This window comes from Sinocyclocheilus rhinocerous, unplaced genomic scaffold (assembly GCF_001515625.1).
Source record: "Sinocyclocheilus rhinocerous isolate Xijiao unplaced genomic scaffold, SAMN03320098_v1.1 scaffold1635, whole genome shotgun sequence".
Taxonomy (NCBI): Eukaryota; Metazoa; Chordata; class Actinopteri; order Cypriniformes; family Cyprinidae; genus Sinocyclocheilus; species Sinocyclocheilus rhinocerous.
Genome location: NW_015627629.1, coordinates 1,085,541 through 1,102,566, shown reverse-complemented (window position 1 = coordinate 1,102,566; position 17,026 = coordinate 1,085,541). Strand labels below are relative to the sequence as shown.

The 17,026-nt window shown below is 37.7% G+C and overlaps 2 protein-coding genes across 3 annotated transcripts in view; one reads left to right on the top strand and one right to left on the bottom strand.

Moving 5' to 3' along the window:
• Positions 1–481: 481 nt before the first annotated feature.
• On the bottom strand, positions 482–2,523 carry gstz1 (glutathione S-transferase zeta 1). Of its 2 annotated transcripts, none has more exons than XM_016543556.1 (9): positions 2,380–2,523; positions 2,008–2,059; positions 1,834–1,901; positions 1,660–1,740; positions 1,456–1,581; positions 1,117–1,192; positions 864–916; positions 727–776; positions 482–645 (listed from the first exon to the last, which is right to left on the bottom strand). In XM_016543556.1, exons 1-9 carry the CDS (start codon positions 2,407–2,409, stop codon positions 519–521), a joined length of 663 nt encoding a protein of 220 aa, XP_016399042.1. In that variant the 5' UTR covers positions 2,410–2,523; the 3' UTR covers positions 482–518. The 2 variants fall into 2 exon arrangements, with proteins under 2 accessions (XP_016399042.1, XP_016399050.1); XM_016543564.1 differs by lacking the exon at positions 2,380–2,523 and adding an exon at positions 2,139–2,326.
• An 819-nt stretch (positions 2,524–3,342) lies between these two features.
• The window catches only part of LOC107732638 (methylmalonate-semialdehyde dehydrogenase [acylating], mitochondrial-like), a 16,477-nt gene continuing 2,793 nt past the window's right edge, over positions 3,343–17,026 (top strand). The window contains exons 1-11 of the mRNA XM_016544041.1: positions 3,343–3,460; positions 4,044–4,082; positions 4,768–4,842; positions 5,577–5,738; positions 6,774–6,852; positions 8,701–9,003; positions 9,113–9,234; positions 11,585–11,774; positions 13,273–13,454; positions 13,804–13,983; positions 14,807–14,823. Coding sequence (XP_016399527.1) covers positions 3,422–3,460; positions 4,044–4,082; positions 4,768–4,842; positions 5,577–5,738; positions 6,774–6,852; positions 8,701–9,003; positions 9,113–9,234; positions 11,585–11,774; positions 13,273–13,454; positions 13,804–13,983; positions 14,807–14,823 — 1,388 coding nt within the window. The 5' untranslated portion in view covers positions 3,343–3,421. The remainder of the gene's footprint in view (positions 3,461–4,043; positions 4,083–4,767; positions 4,843–5,576; positions 5,739–6,773; positions 6,853–8,700; positions 9,004–9,112; positions 9,235–11,584; positions 11,775–13,272; positions 13,455–13,803; positions 13,984–14,806; positions 14,824–17,026) is intronic.

The window sequence follows — 17,026 nt, the reverse complement described above, 5'->3', positions numbered from 1 at the left end:
TTTTTACTTAATTTCTACCTGTTAAAATATATTTCAGTTTGGCATAACTGGTAAAATAGAATGACATGCCCATGGAGTGTTTTTAAGAGATCAGCCAAAAATGAAAATTGTCATTTACTCAAACTACATGTTCCAAACTTGCAGACTGCGCTTGTGAAAAGGAGGGACTTTGTAGAAAACAAAGCGTTTGAGAGAGGCGGGGCATAGAGGACCTACAATAATGTACAGTATTTGAAAAATAATGTGTTTTTTGAACATTAAAGCATGTCAACATATTCTGTTACACCAAATACACAAAATAATGATCTTTAAAAAAGCATCATATGACCCCTTTAAGACCCATGTACAGCTCATCTCTTGTCCATAGATGTCTGAAAGTTGCAAAAAGCAACTGCAGTCTTTTCACCAAATCAATAAATGCAGTACTTTGCTAAAAAGAAACTGAACTGTCTTAACTTATTAACGAAGAGTCTCTCACAACTGATTATCAAAGTGTTTTATTGATTTCATTATTTAGATTATGCCTGCAAATCATCAGGAGTATCAGGCTGACATGATGGATGAGTGGCTTTGAAAGCGTCGATCTCAATTAAGGTCTGGTTTAACCTTCTGATAGTAGGGAACTGGGACATATCCACCTTGAACCTTTGGTAAAGGACAGTAGAGTGTACATTATAGCATTTTGCATTGTATAAACATTAATGTCAGCTTTAAAGAGACATGTACCTTTCAGCATTGTAGACTTGAGGCACAAGACAAATATCTGCCATGGATATCTAGAAGCGTAGCAATGTTTCAAAGCATGTTAAAACTGAATTTAGAATTCTTAAACTACTGTTAAAAACCTTCATCACAGCTATTACCTCATCACCAACACAGTATTTCCTTGCTGTCTGCTTCAGAATAGGCTCTAAGGCTTCAAATAACACATGCAATAAAAGTCAATTACACAGTTAAAGCAATCAGCTGTGAAGTATTTGTGTTACAATACTTGCAGGAAAACGTGTTGAGACAGTAACTGCATCAAAGATAAAAATTAAACTATATATTTATATATATATTTATATGACAGCAAGATGTTACTACATTGAAAATAACTTAATGGGAAAAACTCACCCTCGAATCCTCGGTTGATGAAATGTTGAGCCCACTGTACCTTCTCTGCTCCAATTTTCCGAAGCACATACAGATTCTGAAATACAGCATTATCGGAAATAATGGGGTCTTTAATGAAATGCTTGATTGATATTCCTTTAAAGCACTGATGCTAAATTCTTGCTTGTAGAGGACAAGTGTTAGTAACTTTTCCATGTGATTGGACATGATACTTATGGAAACATTATAGAGACTTGGGGTGGGCTCTTTTGACTTGGACCCACCTAAAACCATTCAAACAACTTCTTTATAGTTGAAATTGTTACTTTGTGCACCTATAAACACAATGTCATGTCAAACCTGGAGGGGCTGGATTCCAGACGCGATGATGTCACAGATGATGCGGACCTGACCCCTCTGCTTTGGGTCTGCTGGCAGGAGGCTGGGCTCTGGACGAGTTTCCTCAATGTACTGGATGATGGCCAACTGTGGTAAATAACAAAACATTGTAAACATAAAATAATTTAATTTATGTGAGCCACAAAGCAGAATGCATGTTCTTACCGACTGAGACAAGGTGATGCCATCAATGGTGACTGCAGGCACTTGCTGCATTGGGTTTATTGCCTTAAACTGATCCGTTAGCTTGTGAAAAAAGATAATTGAGTTAACATGGAATGTTATAGACATGGCTAGATGAATATTAACAATCTAGTGCAGAGATTTCTGCATATATACCTGTTGCCCACCATCCTTGATGAGATTTACTGGCTTTTGCTCATATTCAATGCCTTTCAATGCAAACGCTGCAAATATTAAACACATTTAAATTTCATTAGAAAACAAAATTATATTAGACATGCTCGAGATGGATGATGGTAAACAGAATGAACTGATGTATTCAAGACTCACCTATCCGGACTCTCCAAGAGCATGAACTTCTAAAATATCCATAAAGAACAGGCTAGAACATGACAATATAACAGTTAAATAATGCATTACAAAGAATAACTTCATTTAAGATAAGAAACGACATATTTAACCTTCGCTTGTGTCGCCATGGCATGCATATAGCAGTCCAGTTACTACTGAAACTATACAAGAAAAACCCACTACTTGGTCAACCAATGAGATGTACCACCGAAAATCCTCCTCCTGGCTGAGTTTCTCGTGACTAAGCAACTTCAATGGACTTCGGGAGACACATCGGGAAATGATTTCGTTTGTGTGTGCGTTTAGATGTCTATCATCTCTCATCTGCAATTGCAGGATTTATGCATTTACCTTGATTAAACGTGCAGCGGATGCACTCATATTAGACTGTTGGTCCCCGAGAAGAATGGATTTCGTTTGAGATGGACTTATTCACTATACATTGTAGTATTGCTCGGTTTACTAGAGAGAACTTCTTATGAACCGATTCTTGTTGAGGATTGAGTCGAACCGATTCGCGAGCCGGTTGTGTTTGTTTCAGAATAAAAGATTGTGGGAACAATACTGTTTGTAACAATATTGGGTATTATTAATGTTAATATATTTAAAAATAACATTATTTTGTATTGTATTGTAAATAATAATATTCTTATTTGTGTTGTTATCCATAACTTTATCAAAAATGTTTGAATAAACAAACAAAACACGTGACACAATCTAATATAATCGAAAACAAATAAACAACCGTTTTACAAAAAAATTTAATAAAAAATCAACTAAAAATGCTGCGTTGCATGACTCAAATGAATCATTTTTATATAGAATCGAGCCGTTCCAACGAATCGATTCGCTAAAATGATTCACTAAGATGACTTCAAAACATTGTAGTTCAAAGCAGTTAGTTTACTTGATTTTGTATCAGAACCGGAAAGATTTCACTTAGCTAAATGGTAAGAAGTAACTGCATCAAAAATGGCGATTATTAAATGCGTAGTTAAAGGTTTTCTTGTCATATTAGCATAAATTTGTCACATGTCTTCCGTCTTAGTAATTAATAATTGACAGGTTTAATACCCAATCACTTCCTAAGCAACATCTCTCGCTTATGATGATGTGTGCCTGTGTCATCAAAGAAACGCCTTTCAACAAGCGCGCACTGCCATTGGTCCATCATTTGACAGGTCTAACCAATAGATTGCCTGCGTTTGGGGGAGTATTTGGCTTTAGCACATGATTGGCTGTTTGAACACGATGTCCCGCCCATTCTTAAAGTCACAGTAGGAAAAGCGCTTCGTCTGCAGGGCGCGGGTCTCGGAGTCGGCGCACGTCCTCTGGCGGGGGTTGGACGCACATTATAGGGGGGCGAATACAACATTAACCTACGAATTTCATCATGGCAGCGACATTAATGCGTTCCCTTGTAAAGAAGAGGGTAAGAAACACAAAAGCATTGCATTTTACAATCATACACGTAGTATGAGTTTAACGTTACGCCATGTTGTCAAAGTATCAACTTCACGGTCAAACACCACGAGCAGATACTTTGTTGCTCACGAGCCACCATGAAAGCAACTCTATATAGAATACACTATAAAAATAGGTTGTATGATGTTGTAGGAATTGCGAGGAGTTTGTAGCCTAATCACCACACTTATAGTACATTTGTTCTTATATCATTTTACAGTTTTTGTCAAGTTCAAACGCGCCAAGTGCTACCAGAGTCCTAGAAAGCATTGAACTTCATGCACGAATACATTTTTTTTTGTGCAACAAATGAGTCATATATGCAATCAGAAAAGCAGCTTCTCTGTATCTAAAGATTTTTTCATATGTACCTTGATCAAAGGCTATATAACCCATTAATTTCCTCTCTATGCTGATTACGAACCAAGTTAAATGTAAGTGCAAAGCAGTTTTACATTAGGTTTAATATACTGACTGACATCTATTGAAATGATCTGGCCTGACACAATAACGGAGATCATTTAATATTGTACCTGTGACCTGTTCTGCAGGTTCCTCTTCAGACGGGACGCATGTGCTACTCCTCTGTGGTAAGTTCATCAGGTATTGGAGAACAAGTATTGTGCTTATTTGTGCTAAGGGTGTTTGAAGCCGAAAGAAACATAAGTGGGTTAATAGAATGTTTATCTAATATGTGAAAAACATTGTACTCTTAAAAGCACAGTGGTTAAGTGATTATGAGAATCAAGCAGACAATGATCTTTGTATAAATATTGCTTGTATATCCAATTGTTCTAGGTCATCAGCTGATTTTAAATATAATTCCATAAGCCTTTAACCTGTACACAATGTAAACATCAAATGAAACTTTGCCTCCTCATTTCAGAAGACCACCACACACCACTGCCTCCTACTGAACCTTGCACTAGACTATATGACTCAGATCTGGCAGTGACCAGAGAAATCCCTCATTCATTCTAGACTTTTAGCTCAGTCTTATAAGAGGAATAACACTAATGTTGTCTTTGTAAAGACTGGAATACACTACACGACAGATTTTAAAACACTAGGCATCAAACACTTGCAGACTTTGACTCATCCAGACTGCAAACCAGGTTAAAAATCTGGAGAAAAGTTAGGTATTCTAGTCTTAAGATGCAAACTATCATCTCATCAGTCACTTGAAAAAGTTTTTATTGTTATAATTGTTAATGAGTTGTGTTTTATGTTTGCTGTTTACATTCATGTTTCATAATTTTCTCTGTCCTTTCTCAGTCCACTACCAAGTTGTTCATTGATGGAAAGTTTGTAGAATCCAAGAGTCCAGAATGGTTGGACATTCACAATCCTGTAAGTTCATACTGTACTAACAGACATCAGTTTAACGGTTTAATACACAGTAGTTTAACAGATTACATTCATTGACCACACACAGGCCAAGTTAAACCGATTAGATTAATGTGGTTTAAGCACATGTGATTTGTGCTAATCAACCTGACTAGAAAACGCACAACACCTGCATTACTTTTCCTTAGTTATACCATCAGTCAGTATATACAACAGCTTCACTTATATTGTTGGTTCTTTAAAAAAGATCTTGTTAAAATGATTGCTTATTGATGGTTTAGTACAGTTAACAATGTGCAAAAGGAGCAATTAAGAATACATTAAGATTAACCAGTTTCTAGAGCTTTGCTGTAATCGGCTTTGCACAGTAGATGCCATAATAATTGCTTGTTTGTTTCTTTGCTCTATTTGCTTTCTATATTTAAGGAAGTCTGGTTAATATCACATTAGAGTAGTTTAAAAGCAGTCTGGGTTTTCGGTACGGAAAAGGTGGACATTTTTGAAGTTGCTTTGGCATACATTTTTAGTATGTTGTTATAAGTAGGTGAATCGTTTGGGCTGTGTTTTTATGTTTAGTTAATGTTAACAGCAAGTAAGTATAACCATTGTCAGCAATCAGAATTTTTTTTTTTACAAGTGACCTACTGCATCAGTTCTTTGCAGATTCGAGGCAACAAACCATTAGTTATAGATGAACTGTCTCTGTGATTGAATTATAATGCATGTGCTGTCCTCAGGCCACCAATGAGGTCATTGGTCGAGTGCCAAAGGCCACACATGAGGAGATGTTGGCCGCCGTGGACTCATGCTCACGGGCGTACCACACCTGGTCCGAAACTTCCATCCTGGCCCGCCAGCAGATCTTCCTTCGCTATCAGCAGCTCATTAAAGACAATATAGTAAGTTACTGCTGCCCATCCTCAACTCATTTGTTTTGCTTTTTGATTCATATTCCAATCAACACCAGACTTTATGGTTGAAATTAGCATAATTTAGGTCTCATTTTACTAGATCCTGTTCTACACACTTCTTGTGCTTGTTAAATATGGATACTAACTGTAACACTGGTAGATCTTCATTTAAAAGGTTTTCACTGGGATTTCATGGCAATGGTAAACTTTCAGGTTTGGAAAATTTTCAAGAAGCTGTGGGAACCCTGTTTTCAGTAACTGCACTAGAGTTTAATAGAATTATACAAACGGTTACTGATAGTTGATTAATAGTCCTTTATTGATTTGTGATGTGAATAGTTAAATGGTAGAGCTAGGGCTACTAGGGCCTCTTACATTTTTGGGGGGTAAATAGTTTATTAAAAATTGCAGTTGCGATCAAAAATTTTTTTTTTTTTTAATTATTGTTTTGTAAAATAATAATAATTTATTATTATTATTTTATCATTTTCATTATTATTATTATTATTATAATTATTATAAATATTATTTTATAATTGTCATCAATAAATTTAAATATATAATAAAATAAAAATATTTCTGTTGTAATAATACTATTTCACTGTCAAATAATAAAACCAAGCATTTAAGACAACAACAATAATAATAGTATTTTTAAAATACAACTGTAAAACTACAATATATTTCTTTAGTCTTAATTAAAGAATCAAGCTTTTTTATGCTGGAAAACTGCAGGGAGACCTTTAAGCTTCTCCTTGGTTGGCAACAGGTTTGTAAATATACTTATAACACATGCAACCCAAACTCCGAGCAGATGCAGTTCATGTGGAGCAGCATTTACTGCTAACTAAGCCACTCTGAAACGCTGGATCATGAGCTCTGAAGCATGCAGAGCATATTTATTTAATTAAATTCCAACGATTTTGATGAATGCACTATGCCATACTGCGATTAGTTTTATTTTGATTAATCGTTCTGCCCTACTGCCTGCTAATTGTATATGTGATTTGATTTGTGTTTCAGAAAGAGCTGGCAAAGCTGATTACCCTGGAGCAGGGAAAAACCCTGGCTGATGCTGAGGGCGATGTGTTCAGAGGACTGCGTGAGTCTCTCGCTCTCGAGACAGTTCTGTAGTAATATTGAGGGCATTTAGTACCATGTTAGTTAATTACTGAATGTAGTAGTTATTTAAGACTGTAGAGTGTAGAACATTAAAATAAATATTGTTATTTTCAACCCAGTAACTGCAGTATGTACCAACCCATACTGACTGCTACTACAGACAATCATTTTGACTCATCCTTTAGTATGTGTAAACAAACAGGATGCGTTTACAGTAAATACCCTTATAAAGGAGGCTTAAGCACCGCAAATGTGTGATAGAATCAGCTCTGTTTGTGTCCAGTTACTGTATGCCTAGTCATGACCAACTCAAAAACATAAACCTGGTTACTAATGCTTGGTATCCTTGTAAGAATACCAGGAAGTGATGTTGTGATAATGCACATGCTGTAACGCATGTATATCTAGATGTTCTGCACACTGTAGGAATTACGTTGGTAACAAAAAACCAGAAGTTCCCCCATCTAAAAAAAAGTAGTCTCAAAGGACAATTAATACTTTATTTTTGGATTCACAATTGGCACTGTAAAAAGGGTGTGTAAATATTCCTTTAGAAGATCCATTTCACAAAAGCACTCTGAATGATTCATTCGTGAATGAGACTTGAACAAAAACTTTAAGCATCACAACTGTTTTCAGCATTGATAATAATAAGAAATGTTTGTTCAGCAGCAAATCAGTATATTAGAATGATTTCTGAAGGATCATGTGACACTGAAGACTGGAGTAATGATGCTGAAAATTCAGCTTTGCATCACAGGAATAAATTACAAATTAAAAAGTTACTTTACATTTTTTAATTTTACAGTATTTACTGTATTTTTTTATTAAGGTAGCTTTAGTGAATATAAGATACTTATTTTAAAAACATAAAAAAAGTCTTAACAACCCCAGACTTTTGAATGTTAGTGCAGCTCTTTTACAAGCTTCATATTTCTGCTTCATAACCAACCTTACACTTGCCTGCAAAGGTTCCATTATACAGTAAGTACTGTAGTAACTGTAAAGTTATTTCCTGTTCGGTTATACCAGGGCTGTCCAAACTCGGTCCTGGAGGGCCGGTGTCCTGCAGAGTTTAGCTCCAACCCTAATTAAACACACCTGAACCAGCTAATCAAGCTCTTACTAGGCATGCTAGAAACTTCCAGTCAGGTGTGTTGAGGCAAGTTGGGGCTAAACTCTGCAGGACACCGGCCCTCCAGGACCGAGTTTGGACAGCCCTGGGTTATACAGACTGAAATCAACAACATAACACATGAAAATAACTTGGTATATTCCTTTTTTTTTTAGTGCTACAGGTGAAGCATTATTGGCTGTTAGGGCCTAAGAAAGTCTTTGGCCCCATAACTGTTTGCACATTTTGTTTGTGTACCTTCCCATTATTTACTCTAGTTGTTTGTTGGTCTTGCAGAGGTGGTGGAGCACACCTGTAGCATCACATCTCTTATGCTGGGTGAGACCCTCCCCTCTATCACTAAAGACATGGACACATACACATACCGGATGCCCATTGGTGTATGTGCCGGTATCACCCCCTTCAATTTCCCTGCCATGATTCCACTGTGGATGTTCCCAATGGGCATGGTGTGCGGGAACACCTATTTATTGAAGCCCTCGGAGAGAGTGCCTGGCCAGCCCTGGGTTATACAGACTGAAATCAACAACATAACACATGAAAATAACTTGGTATATTCCTTTTTTTTTTAGTGCTACAGGTGAAGCATTATTGGCTGTTAGGGCCTAAGAAAGTCTTTGGCCCCATAACTGTTTGCACATTTTGTTTGTGTACCTTCCCATTATTTACTCTAGTTGTTTGTTGGTCTTGCAGAGGTGGTGGAGCACACCTGTAGCATCACATCTCTTATGCTGGGTGAGACCCTCCCCTCTATCACTAAAGACATGGACACATACACATACCGGATGCCCATTGGTGTATGTGCCGGTATCACCCCCTTCAATTTCCCTGCCATGATTCCACTGTGGATGTTCCCAATGGGCATGGTGTGCGGGAACACCTATTTATTGAAGCCCTCGGAGAGAGTGCCTGGCTGCGCCATGATGCTGGCCAAACTGCTGCAGGACGCCGGAGCTCCGGATGGAACATTAAACATAATCCACGGACAGCATGATGGTATGGAAAATTATGGAAGCAGAAGGGTTATAAATATATTGACCACATTATGATCGAGAGTCTGTGTGCAGATAACAAAACATTTTTTTTTTCACATGTGCTATTATAGCTGTGAACTTCATCTGTGACCATCCTGCCATCAAAGCCATCAGTTTCGTAGGCTCCAACCAGGCTGGCGAGTATATCTATGAGAGAGGCTCCAAAAATGGCAAAAGAGTGCAGAGCAACATGGTTGGTTCTGAAGAAGTTAATGCGTTTCACAGAAAACCATATTGCATATGAAGGTTCACTCAGTTATGAGCAACAAAAAGTTCACCATAAAAATGAAAATTGTTGTTCCAAACCCATAAAATTCTGGTTAAGCTTCAGGTATCTGTCGCTTCATTGAAACTCCAGGTAACCAGAACTTATATCCAAAAAGGTCATAAAGGCATCATAAATCAAATCCATATACTGTACAATGAGCGGTTAATCAAAATCTTGTGAAGACTTAGGCTTTCATTCTCTGGGTTTGGAATGACATTAGTGTAAATTTTCATTTTTGGGTGATCTATCCCTTTATGATGTCTAAACTTCTTTAAATTAGTAGTTCCATATTATTTACTTAATTCCTTGGGACACAAAAGGTGAGTTTTGAAGAATATCCTGGCCACACTTTTCAACATACTGAAAGGTAATGAACAAATCTTTTTAATGACTTTTTAACAACACCAAATTTATAATGCAAAGGTGGCACAGAAGCACTTCTGAAGTGGCATTTAGGTGTCTTTAGATAGACTATTGCTATCAGAGGTGCTGATAATGCTATCAGATGATAATGCAGAGGTAATGCTGCTCAGAGGTGGCATGAATGCATTTACACAGCAAATGCACCTTTATACAGTACTTTGATACTAGGAGCTGAGGTGGGGTAGCACAGGCATAATTTAGTCTTGCTTTTATGCAGTATTGCATCTTTAAACAGAATTTTGAGCAGCCTTAAAGTGCTACTATTATGCCATTTTTAAGGTTCCTAATATTGATTTGGGAGTCTCCTACAATAGGTTTACGTGCATGCAAGGTCAAAAAACGCTTTCGTTTTCTCAAAATATGCATTTAATATCACCTCATTTTCCAAAGATTCTCAAACGATTAATCCAAAGCAGTTCTAAGCGTCAGTCTCTCTAAACCCCTCCCTTTCTGTGAGACAACTCTGCTCTGATTGGTCAGATGGCCCTTTCTGTTGTGATTGGTCTACCGTGTACAGCGCATGTCGGAAACGATATTCCCATTGCCATAGTTCCGTATTTTGAACGCTCGAGAGAAAATAATAACATGTATTACTTATATGTACAGGGTGTGTTTCAGTGGAGCCAGCTGGTCCAAATATACTGAGCCATCTTTCAAGAGCAAGCGTTTTGTGAATCCCGCATTGAACAGGACAGCGTCTTCTCGACACCATATTAACCACACGAACAAGCTACAGTGTTCAAGTTGTTTGCGGCCGGCCAACGTAGAACATAGAACATTGCAGAGCATTATGCAAATATATTACCCTGTGACGTGTAGCCGTCACAAAAGTGGGAATCGAATGTTAGGCTGTTCGGAGTCTATTCAAATCGTTTACATTCACGTACAGCTACATTACACACTGCATGAAAGGCAATATTTGAAATGGCATAATAGGGGCACTTTAAAAAGAGTGTAAAGATTCCTTTAGAAGATCAATTTCACAAAAGCAGGATGATTCATTCATGAATGAGACTTGTTAGTTCTCAAATCTGAATGATCAGTTGAAGAGCTTTCACGGGAGCAGAAATAATCATCAGTCAATAACTGCACTGCATTAACAAAATAGGTATATCTATATAGTATCTATATATAGTGTCTTTGCATCTTCTTTGAAGTTTGATACCCCTCATGCACTTTCATTATATAGAAAAGCTTGGTCAGGAGGGGAGTAATTAGCTAAAAGTTGTGATACTACATTTTTAGTAGCATGACAGTAACTTTTTCCCAACTATGTAGCCTCCCTACCATTGCTCTGTATCTGTTTCTCAGCACAACTGCAATGGCCAGATGGTGGCAGCATTTGGTTACAAATGAATCTGTCATTCTGGTTCATTCTTGACCTCCATAATGAGGCTGCAATTTTAGACTCATGATTTAGGAAATTGGAGATTACCCCTTTCCATTCTTTATTGCTTTGAGTGTTAGCATGACAGACTTAAAATGATGAACAGCAGTGTATGTTAAACTGGAAAAATATGCGCACTCATTATTCATGTTCCTTGTATTTAATACAGCGTATCCCACCTACTTTGCTCCCACTGCAGATAAACTCCATTTTCTGAAACCCCACAGCAGCCCCCTTCACAACCACAATCCTTGCTAGATTATTGCAGTTTTGCAAATTAAATAAAATTTTGATTCTGGATCTTATGCCAGTCTATTATAAATATGTTTTCAAGATGGTAAACTAAGGTCCATCACATTTTCTTCCCCCGCTTTTAGTTTGCCTATTTTCACTCGTTGCATTAGAATTTGTTGTTTGGTGAAAATGTGGAGCTGCTTCCTTACAATCTAATTTTCTGTCCACCAGGGGGCGAAGAATCACGGTGTGGTGATGCCTGATGCCAACAAAGAGAACACACTAAACCAGTTGGTTGGTGCTGCTTTTGGAGCAGCAGGTCAGAGATGTATGGCACTTTCCACAGCTATCCTCGTAGGAGAAGCACGAAACTGGTTGCCTGAACTGGTTGAACGTGCAAAGGGTCTCCGTGTCAATGCAGGTACTCAAGCTTTATTATATTTATCAGTTCTGATTCTAAAGTACCCCAGTACTGCACATTTTATGTGTCTCACAAATCTGATCCGGTTTGGGCTGTGGAGCACTGTGTCCTAGTCAGGCGCAACACGATAAAGGCCAAAATATGTTATCGAATATCGCTTAGGTTTGTTGCATGTTGCAAAATCAGCACTTGCAAAGGTTGGCACGCTCAACTGTTTGTTAGATGGAGCAAAATACGGAAAAAAAAAAAGTTAAGTATACCTAGTGCGATAATCGTAGTTAGTCACGACGAAAGGCATGCAACAAAATTTTAAACCAATGAGATTTTGCAAAACATTGAATATGCCAATTGGCTGTGGTTCTGTTGGGTCCCATATAATATTTTGCTCTCAGTAAAAAATAAGAAGTGTTTGTTTTGGGGTTTTCTTTTTTAGTTTTTGTGCCAGTTAGGACACAGTGACACAATATTGACCAGTTCCGTTATTTGCGTTTCTGGGGCCACCAAGACTTAAGATGCACTATGCTATACCAGGATAACCTATACCATAAATATCACTTTAGACTATTTTTCCATGACATTCATTGAATAAAATCTCTTTTTTCCGCAGTTCCTTTCTATGTAGAGTTTCTCCAAATTCATGCAGTTTCTTTTATCCCTCTTTTTTGGCGTTTTCGTAGACCACCCATGCCTTCATGACCACACCTCTCCCAGAGCAACTTAAAACATGTTCAGCTCACCCAGAGGATAGACGCACTATTTGTCTTGGTCATGCCACAAAGCAGAAGCACATTTTGTGGTATAAAGGGGACCAGAAATTAGTATGGGCCGATCAAATGTTTGAAAAAAAAAAATCTGCCGATGAAAATTGTAATTGTAATCGGAGAAGTTTAACCGCAGCTGCTATTCTGAAACCCTGTAACAGCCCTCAAAGACATACTGCCTCAGGGTATCTAAAATTGTGTGTGTGTGGATGTGTGTTTGTTCGTATGTGTGTGCATGTGTGTGTTTGGATATGTCAGTACCAATGCCTTTGATTACAGCCCAGTAAAAAGGGGTAAATTAAAGGAAAGTCGTCCCCTCTATTCAGCAAAAATCAACAAAACAAACGATACAGAAAGCATTTCTCCAGATTTTAGGATGTCTAAACTTCTGGTTAACCAACTAAACTGTTGTTTGGAAGAGAAACCGCTACATTTTCTGCCAACTATCCACCTAACTCATCTACAGTACAGTAATAATTCAGCAAATTGGTGCATCTAGGTTGTGCTCTGAATTACTAACATATTTAATGAATAGTACGTTCATTCAGAAATTGTAACATGGTGCCACATGTGATGAAAATTAAGGATTTCAGAATGAGTTTCCATTCTGACGGTTCAGACTAAAACATGTTGTCAGATTGTAATTGTTTTGGTTTGAGTAAATTTTGTAAAAACTCCTTATCTTCTTAATCATGTCTTTATCTTTCTGTTATTTCTTCTCTTGTCTGTTCTGTAAGGTGACCAGCCTGGAGCTGATGTGGGACCTCTTATCTCACCTCAGGCCAAAGAGCGAGTGAACAGCCTTATTCAGAGTGGTGTGGATGAGGGTGCCAAGGTGCTGCTTGATGGCAGGAATGTGAAGGTCAAGGGTTACGAAAACGGGAACTTCGTAGGACCAACCATCGTTAGCAATGTCACAGTGAGAGCTACAATACCTACAATCCCACTTACTAAGCCTCATGTCATTCCAAACCTGTATGACTTTCTTCTGTGAAACACAAAAGAAGATACTTTTAAGAATGTATCACATTTTTTAATCCATATAGTGAAAGCCAGTGGGGTTGTTTTGGATCCAAATGACTTTCAAGTGGACTAAAACAGTTTTTCGTAAAATCTTATTTTGCATTCTATAGACTAAAGAAAGTCATAAGTTTGCAACAACATGGTAGTGAGTAAATCTCTTTAATTGCTGTAAGTTTGAACATGTCGATATCATGCAAAGACCATGTAATGTTGTACACTTGCTGTTTGTCCTAATTTAATTTCAGCCGGACATGAAGTGCTATAAGGAGGAGATATTTGGACCTGTGTTGGTGGTCCTGGAGGCCGACAGCTTGGATGATGCCATCAAAATAGTCAATAAGAACCCATACGGCAACGGTACTGCCATCTTCACCACCAACGGTGCCGTGGCTCGTAAATACACCCATGAAGTTGATGTTGGACAGGTGATTTTTTTTTTTTTTCTCATTTTCAGTTTTTTTATACATGAACATGGCTGGGTTTATAATACACATTTCCAATGCATCAACCTTCAAAAAGAAAGAGTTTGATCATTTAAAGAAATGGTGTATAATTCAGTGTAGTCAATAAGAACCCATACGGCAACGGTACTGCCATCTTCACCACCAACGGTGCCGCGGCTCGTAAATACCCCCATGAAGTTGATGTTGGACAGGTGATTTTTTTTTTTTTTCTCATTTTCAGTTTTTTTATACATGAACAGGGCTGGGTTTATAATACACATTTCCAATGCATCAACCTTCAAAAAGAAAGAGTTTGATCGTTTAAAGAAATGGTGTATAATTCAGTGTATCCGGACACAGCCACTATAAGTACTTCTGATTGAAGCCCGACGAGCGGTGCTGCATGTAAACGTTGAATTTCTTTTAACTTGACACAGTGTCTTAAAAACGGGACGCTCATGTGTGAGACGTTGTGAGCGCAACGCAGAGCCGATCCTCCCTATACTCAAAATACACACGCTGCGTAGGACCCCCGAAACACCAGGGGGCCCTCTTGCCCTCAAAGATTATGTAATTTTAGTTTAGTTTTTGAATTTGGCCAGCGGTTATGAAAACATGAATGATCATTTCTTTTAATGCGGTGCGCTGTCGCCCTTTCTACGTAAAAATCGTAAAAATCTGTGTGACTTGAGATGGGTGCATGCAAGAGTCAGACCTTTGAGAGACCTCGGTCAGTCTACGACTGTGGAAAACTGCCTCCTTATAGACGGTGTAGACATGTTGATGTTCACTTATGTCGTATTAGGCACCTCCACATGTCATGTAGGCTCTTGACAAGACCATTGAAGGTGAAGAGTTCCAGGCACACCTCTAGAGTAAATATTAGAACGTGATGTAAATGAAATGTGTAAAATTCCCTTGGCGCCACTCCCTGACCCAAAGCCAAGAAGCACGGTTTAGATGTAAGTGTTGCCTCTTTAGCAGCCATATATACACTAATGGTAGCACAAGCCTTCCTTTAAAATGTATGTAAAAACAGTATTTTTTTTTTTTCCATTTGGGCTTCCCTTGTTTACCACAGCTTTGAAAATGTACAGCTGTGACCAGAAAACATGAGCACTACAAATAGTTCATAGCAAATATGTGCTTTTTAATCAAAACAGCACTATGCCAAAATATTTTGCTGGTAAAGCCCGAAGTCTAAAATTAAACTCAAAAGGGATTCCTCGCAACCTGTTGATATGGTGGTTATGCAAAAACGGCCCCCTTTTTACCCGGTTTGTTTGCCCGTGGCGAGCAGCTCTGCCGTGTGTTTGCAATTCACATGCTGGAGTACACGGCACGAGCCATGTGCTGAGCTGGCCTCCGAAACCCCTGCACACAAGAACCTCCTTTTGCTTTTTTATTTTTTCTCTGTCCACTCCCTCACAAGTCACCTTCGGCCAGAAGGCTCAAATTTTGAAACCACATTTTTAAAAAAACGTTTCAAGAAGCTCTGCCAGTTTCCAGCCTCACCCCACCCCAAAAATAAAAAGTTTTGTTTAGTTATTCACTGCATGCATTACTTTTCTCGGCTGGTACACAAACAAATGATTGTGGCTTTCAGTTGTGTGTGGACTGCTTCGTCAACACATTCAATAGAATGAGCTGATTGTTTCACACTTTCCATATACAGCTGAAGCCCAACGGCAGCTTGTTCTCAAAGCAAAGATGTGCAAGTTTCTTCAACTTCAGACACGTTTATGTCTCAGGCTTTTATTTTTATTAGAACGAATTTAAACAGAGATGTTAAAGGGGTCATATGATGCGATTTCAAGTTTTATTTTCTCTTTGGAGTATTGCTAACATTTCCGTCACACGCTTGAGGTATTCGGCCAATCACAACGCACTGGATAGCTGGCCAATCAGCATACACCTCGCTTTTCAGAACGATGAGCTTTGTAAAAATCGACGCGTTTCAGAAAGGAGAAACCATAATGTACAGTATGTGGAAAATAATGTGTTTTTTGAACCTTAAAATACACAAAATAATGTTCTTTTTTAGCAACGTCATATGACCCCTTTAATGTTTTACCATTGTCACATACCCAGACTTTAAAACTTTAAAGTAGGCATGAAATGAAAATTCTATATTCTAAATGCATAATAATTGATTATATTGTGAATGATTCACTTAAATGTATGTTTTTTTATTTTTTTTATTTTACTTTGTAAAAATGTCATCATTGGATCTTCCAGTGAAGCTGCATACTTTATTCTGGTGACGTATGCTAGACTTCTCCAATCACTTAGTCCACATAAAAACCCTGTCCTTTTCATACAATCAAGTCCGCATTCGGATCTGCCTCCATCCAATAAACAACTAATAAATTGAAATCACTTAGTCCACATAAAAACCCTGTCCTTTTCATAAAATCAAGCTCTCATTCGGATCTGCCTCCATCCAATATACAACTAATAAATTGAACAACAAATCCACTTTTTTTTTGGTAATTTGTTTCACTCACATGTGTCATTATAGAAGAAAGATCTGTTGCTTCTTCAGTTTCATCACTATTTAAAAATATGAAGATCCATCAGAAAAATATGAATTTTAAATACTAAATCTACGATAATCTAAAGAATGTAGTAATCATGAATCATTTTGATACTTATGGTGCGAAAAATATTACCATCACTTCTGCGCTTAGAACTTCTTCCCCCAATGTAATATGAAATGTGAAAAAAATCATATTTTTGTGCGTCATTTCAGGTTAAGCTATAACTGTCAGTTTATGCAAAAATTATAATTTTATTGCATGCATGTAGGTTACAGAAAAGAGAAGAAATCGGTCGTTTTGTTTCAGAAATGTCAGTTCTGTCACAGAATGCTATTAAACATAATGTGGTGGACGTGAGACTCTGGAGGGAATTTTCTTTACTTTCAGAAAAATATGACAATTTGTCTGTGGAACGTACGTTTTAAGACAAATTAAACAACTGATAGTGTGAAATGTGTTTTTTTAATAGAGTTTATTTTTTAAAG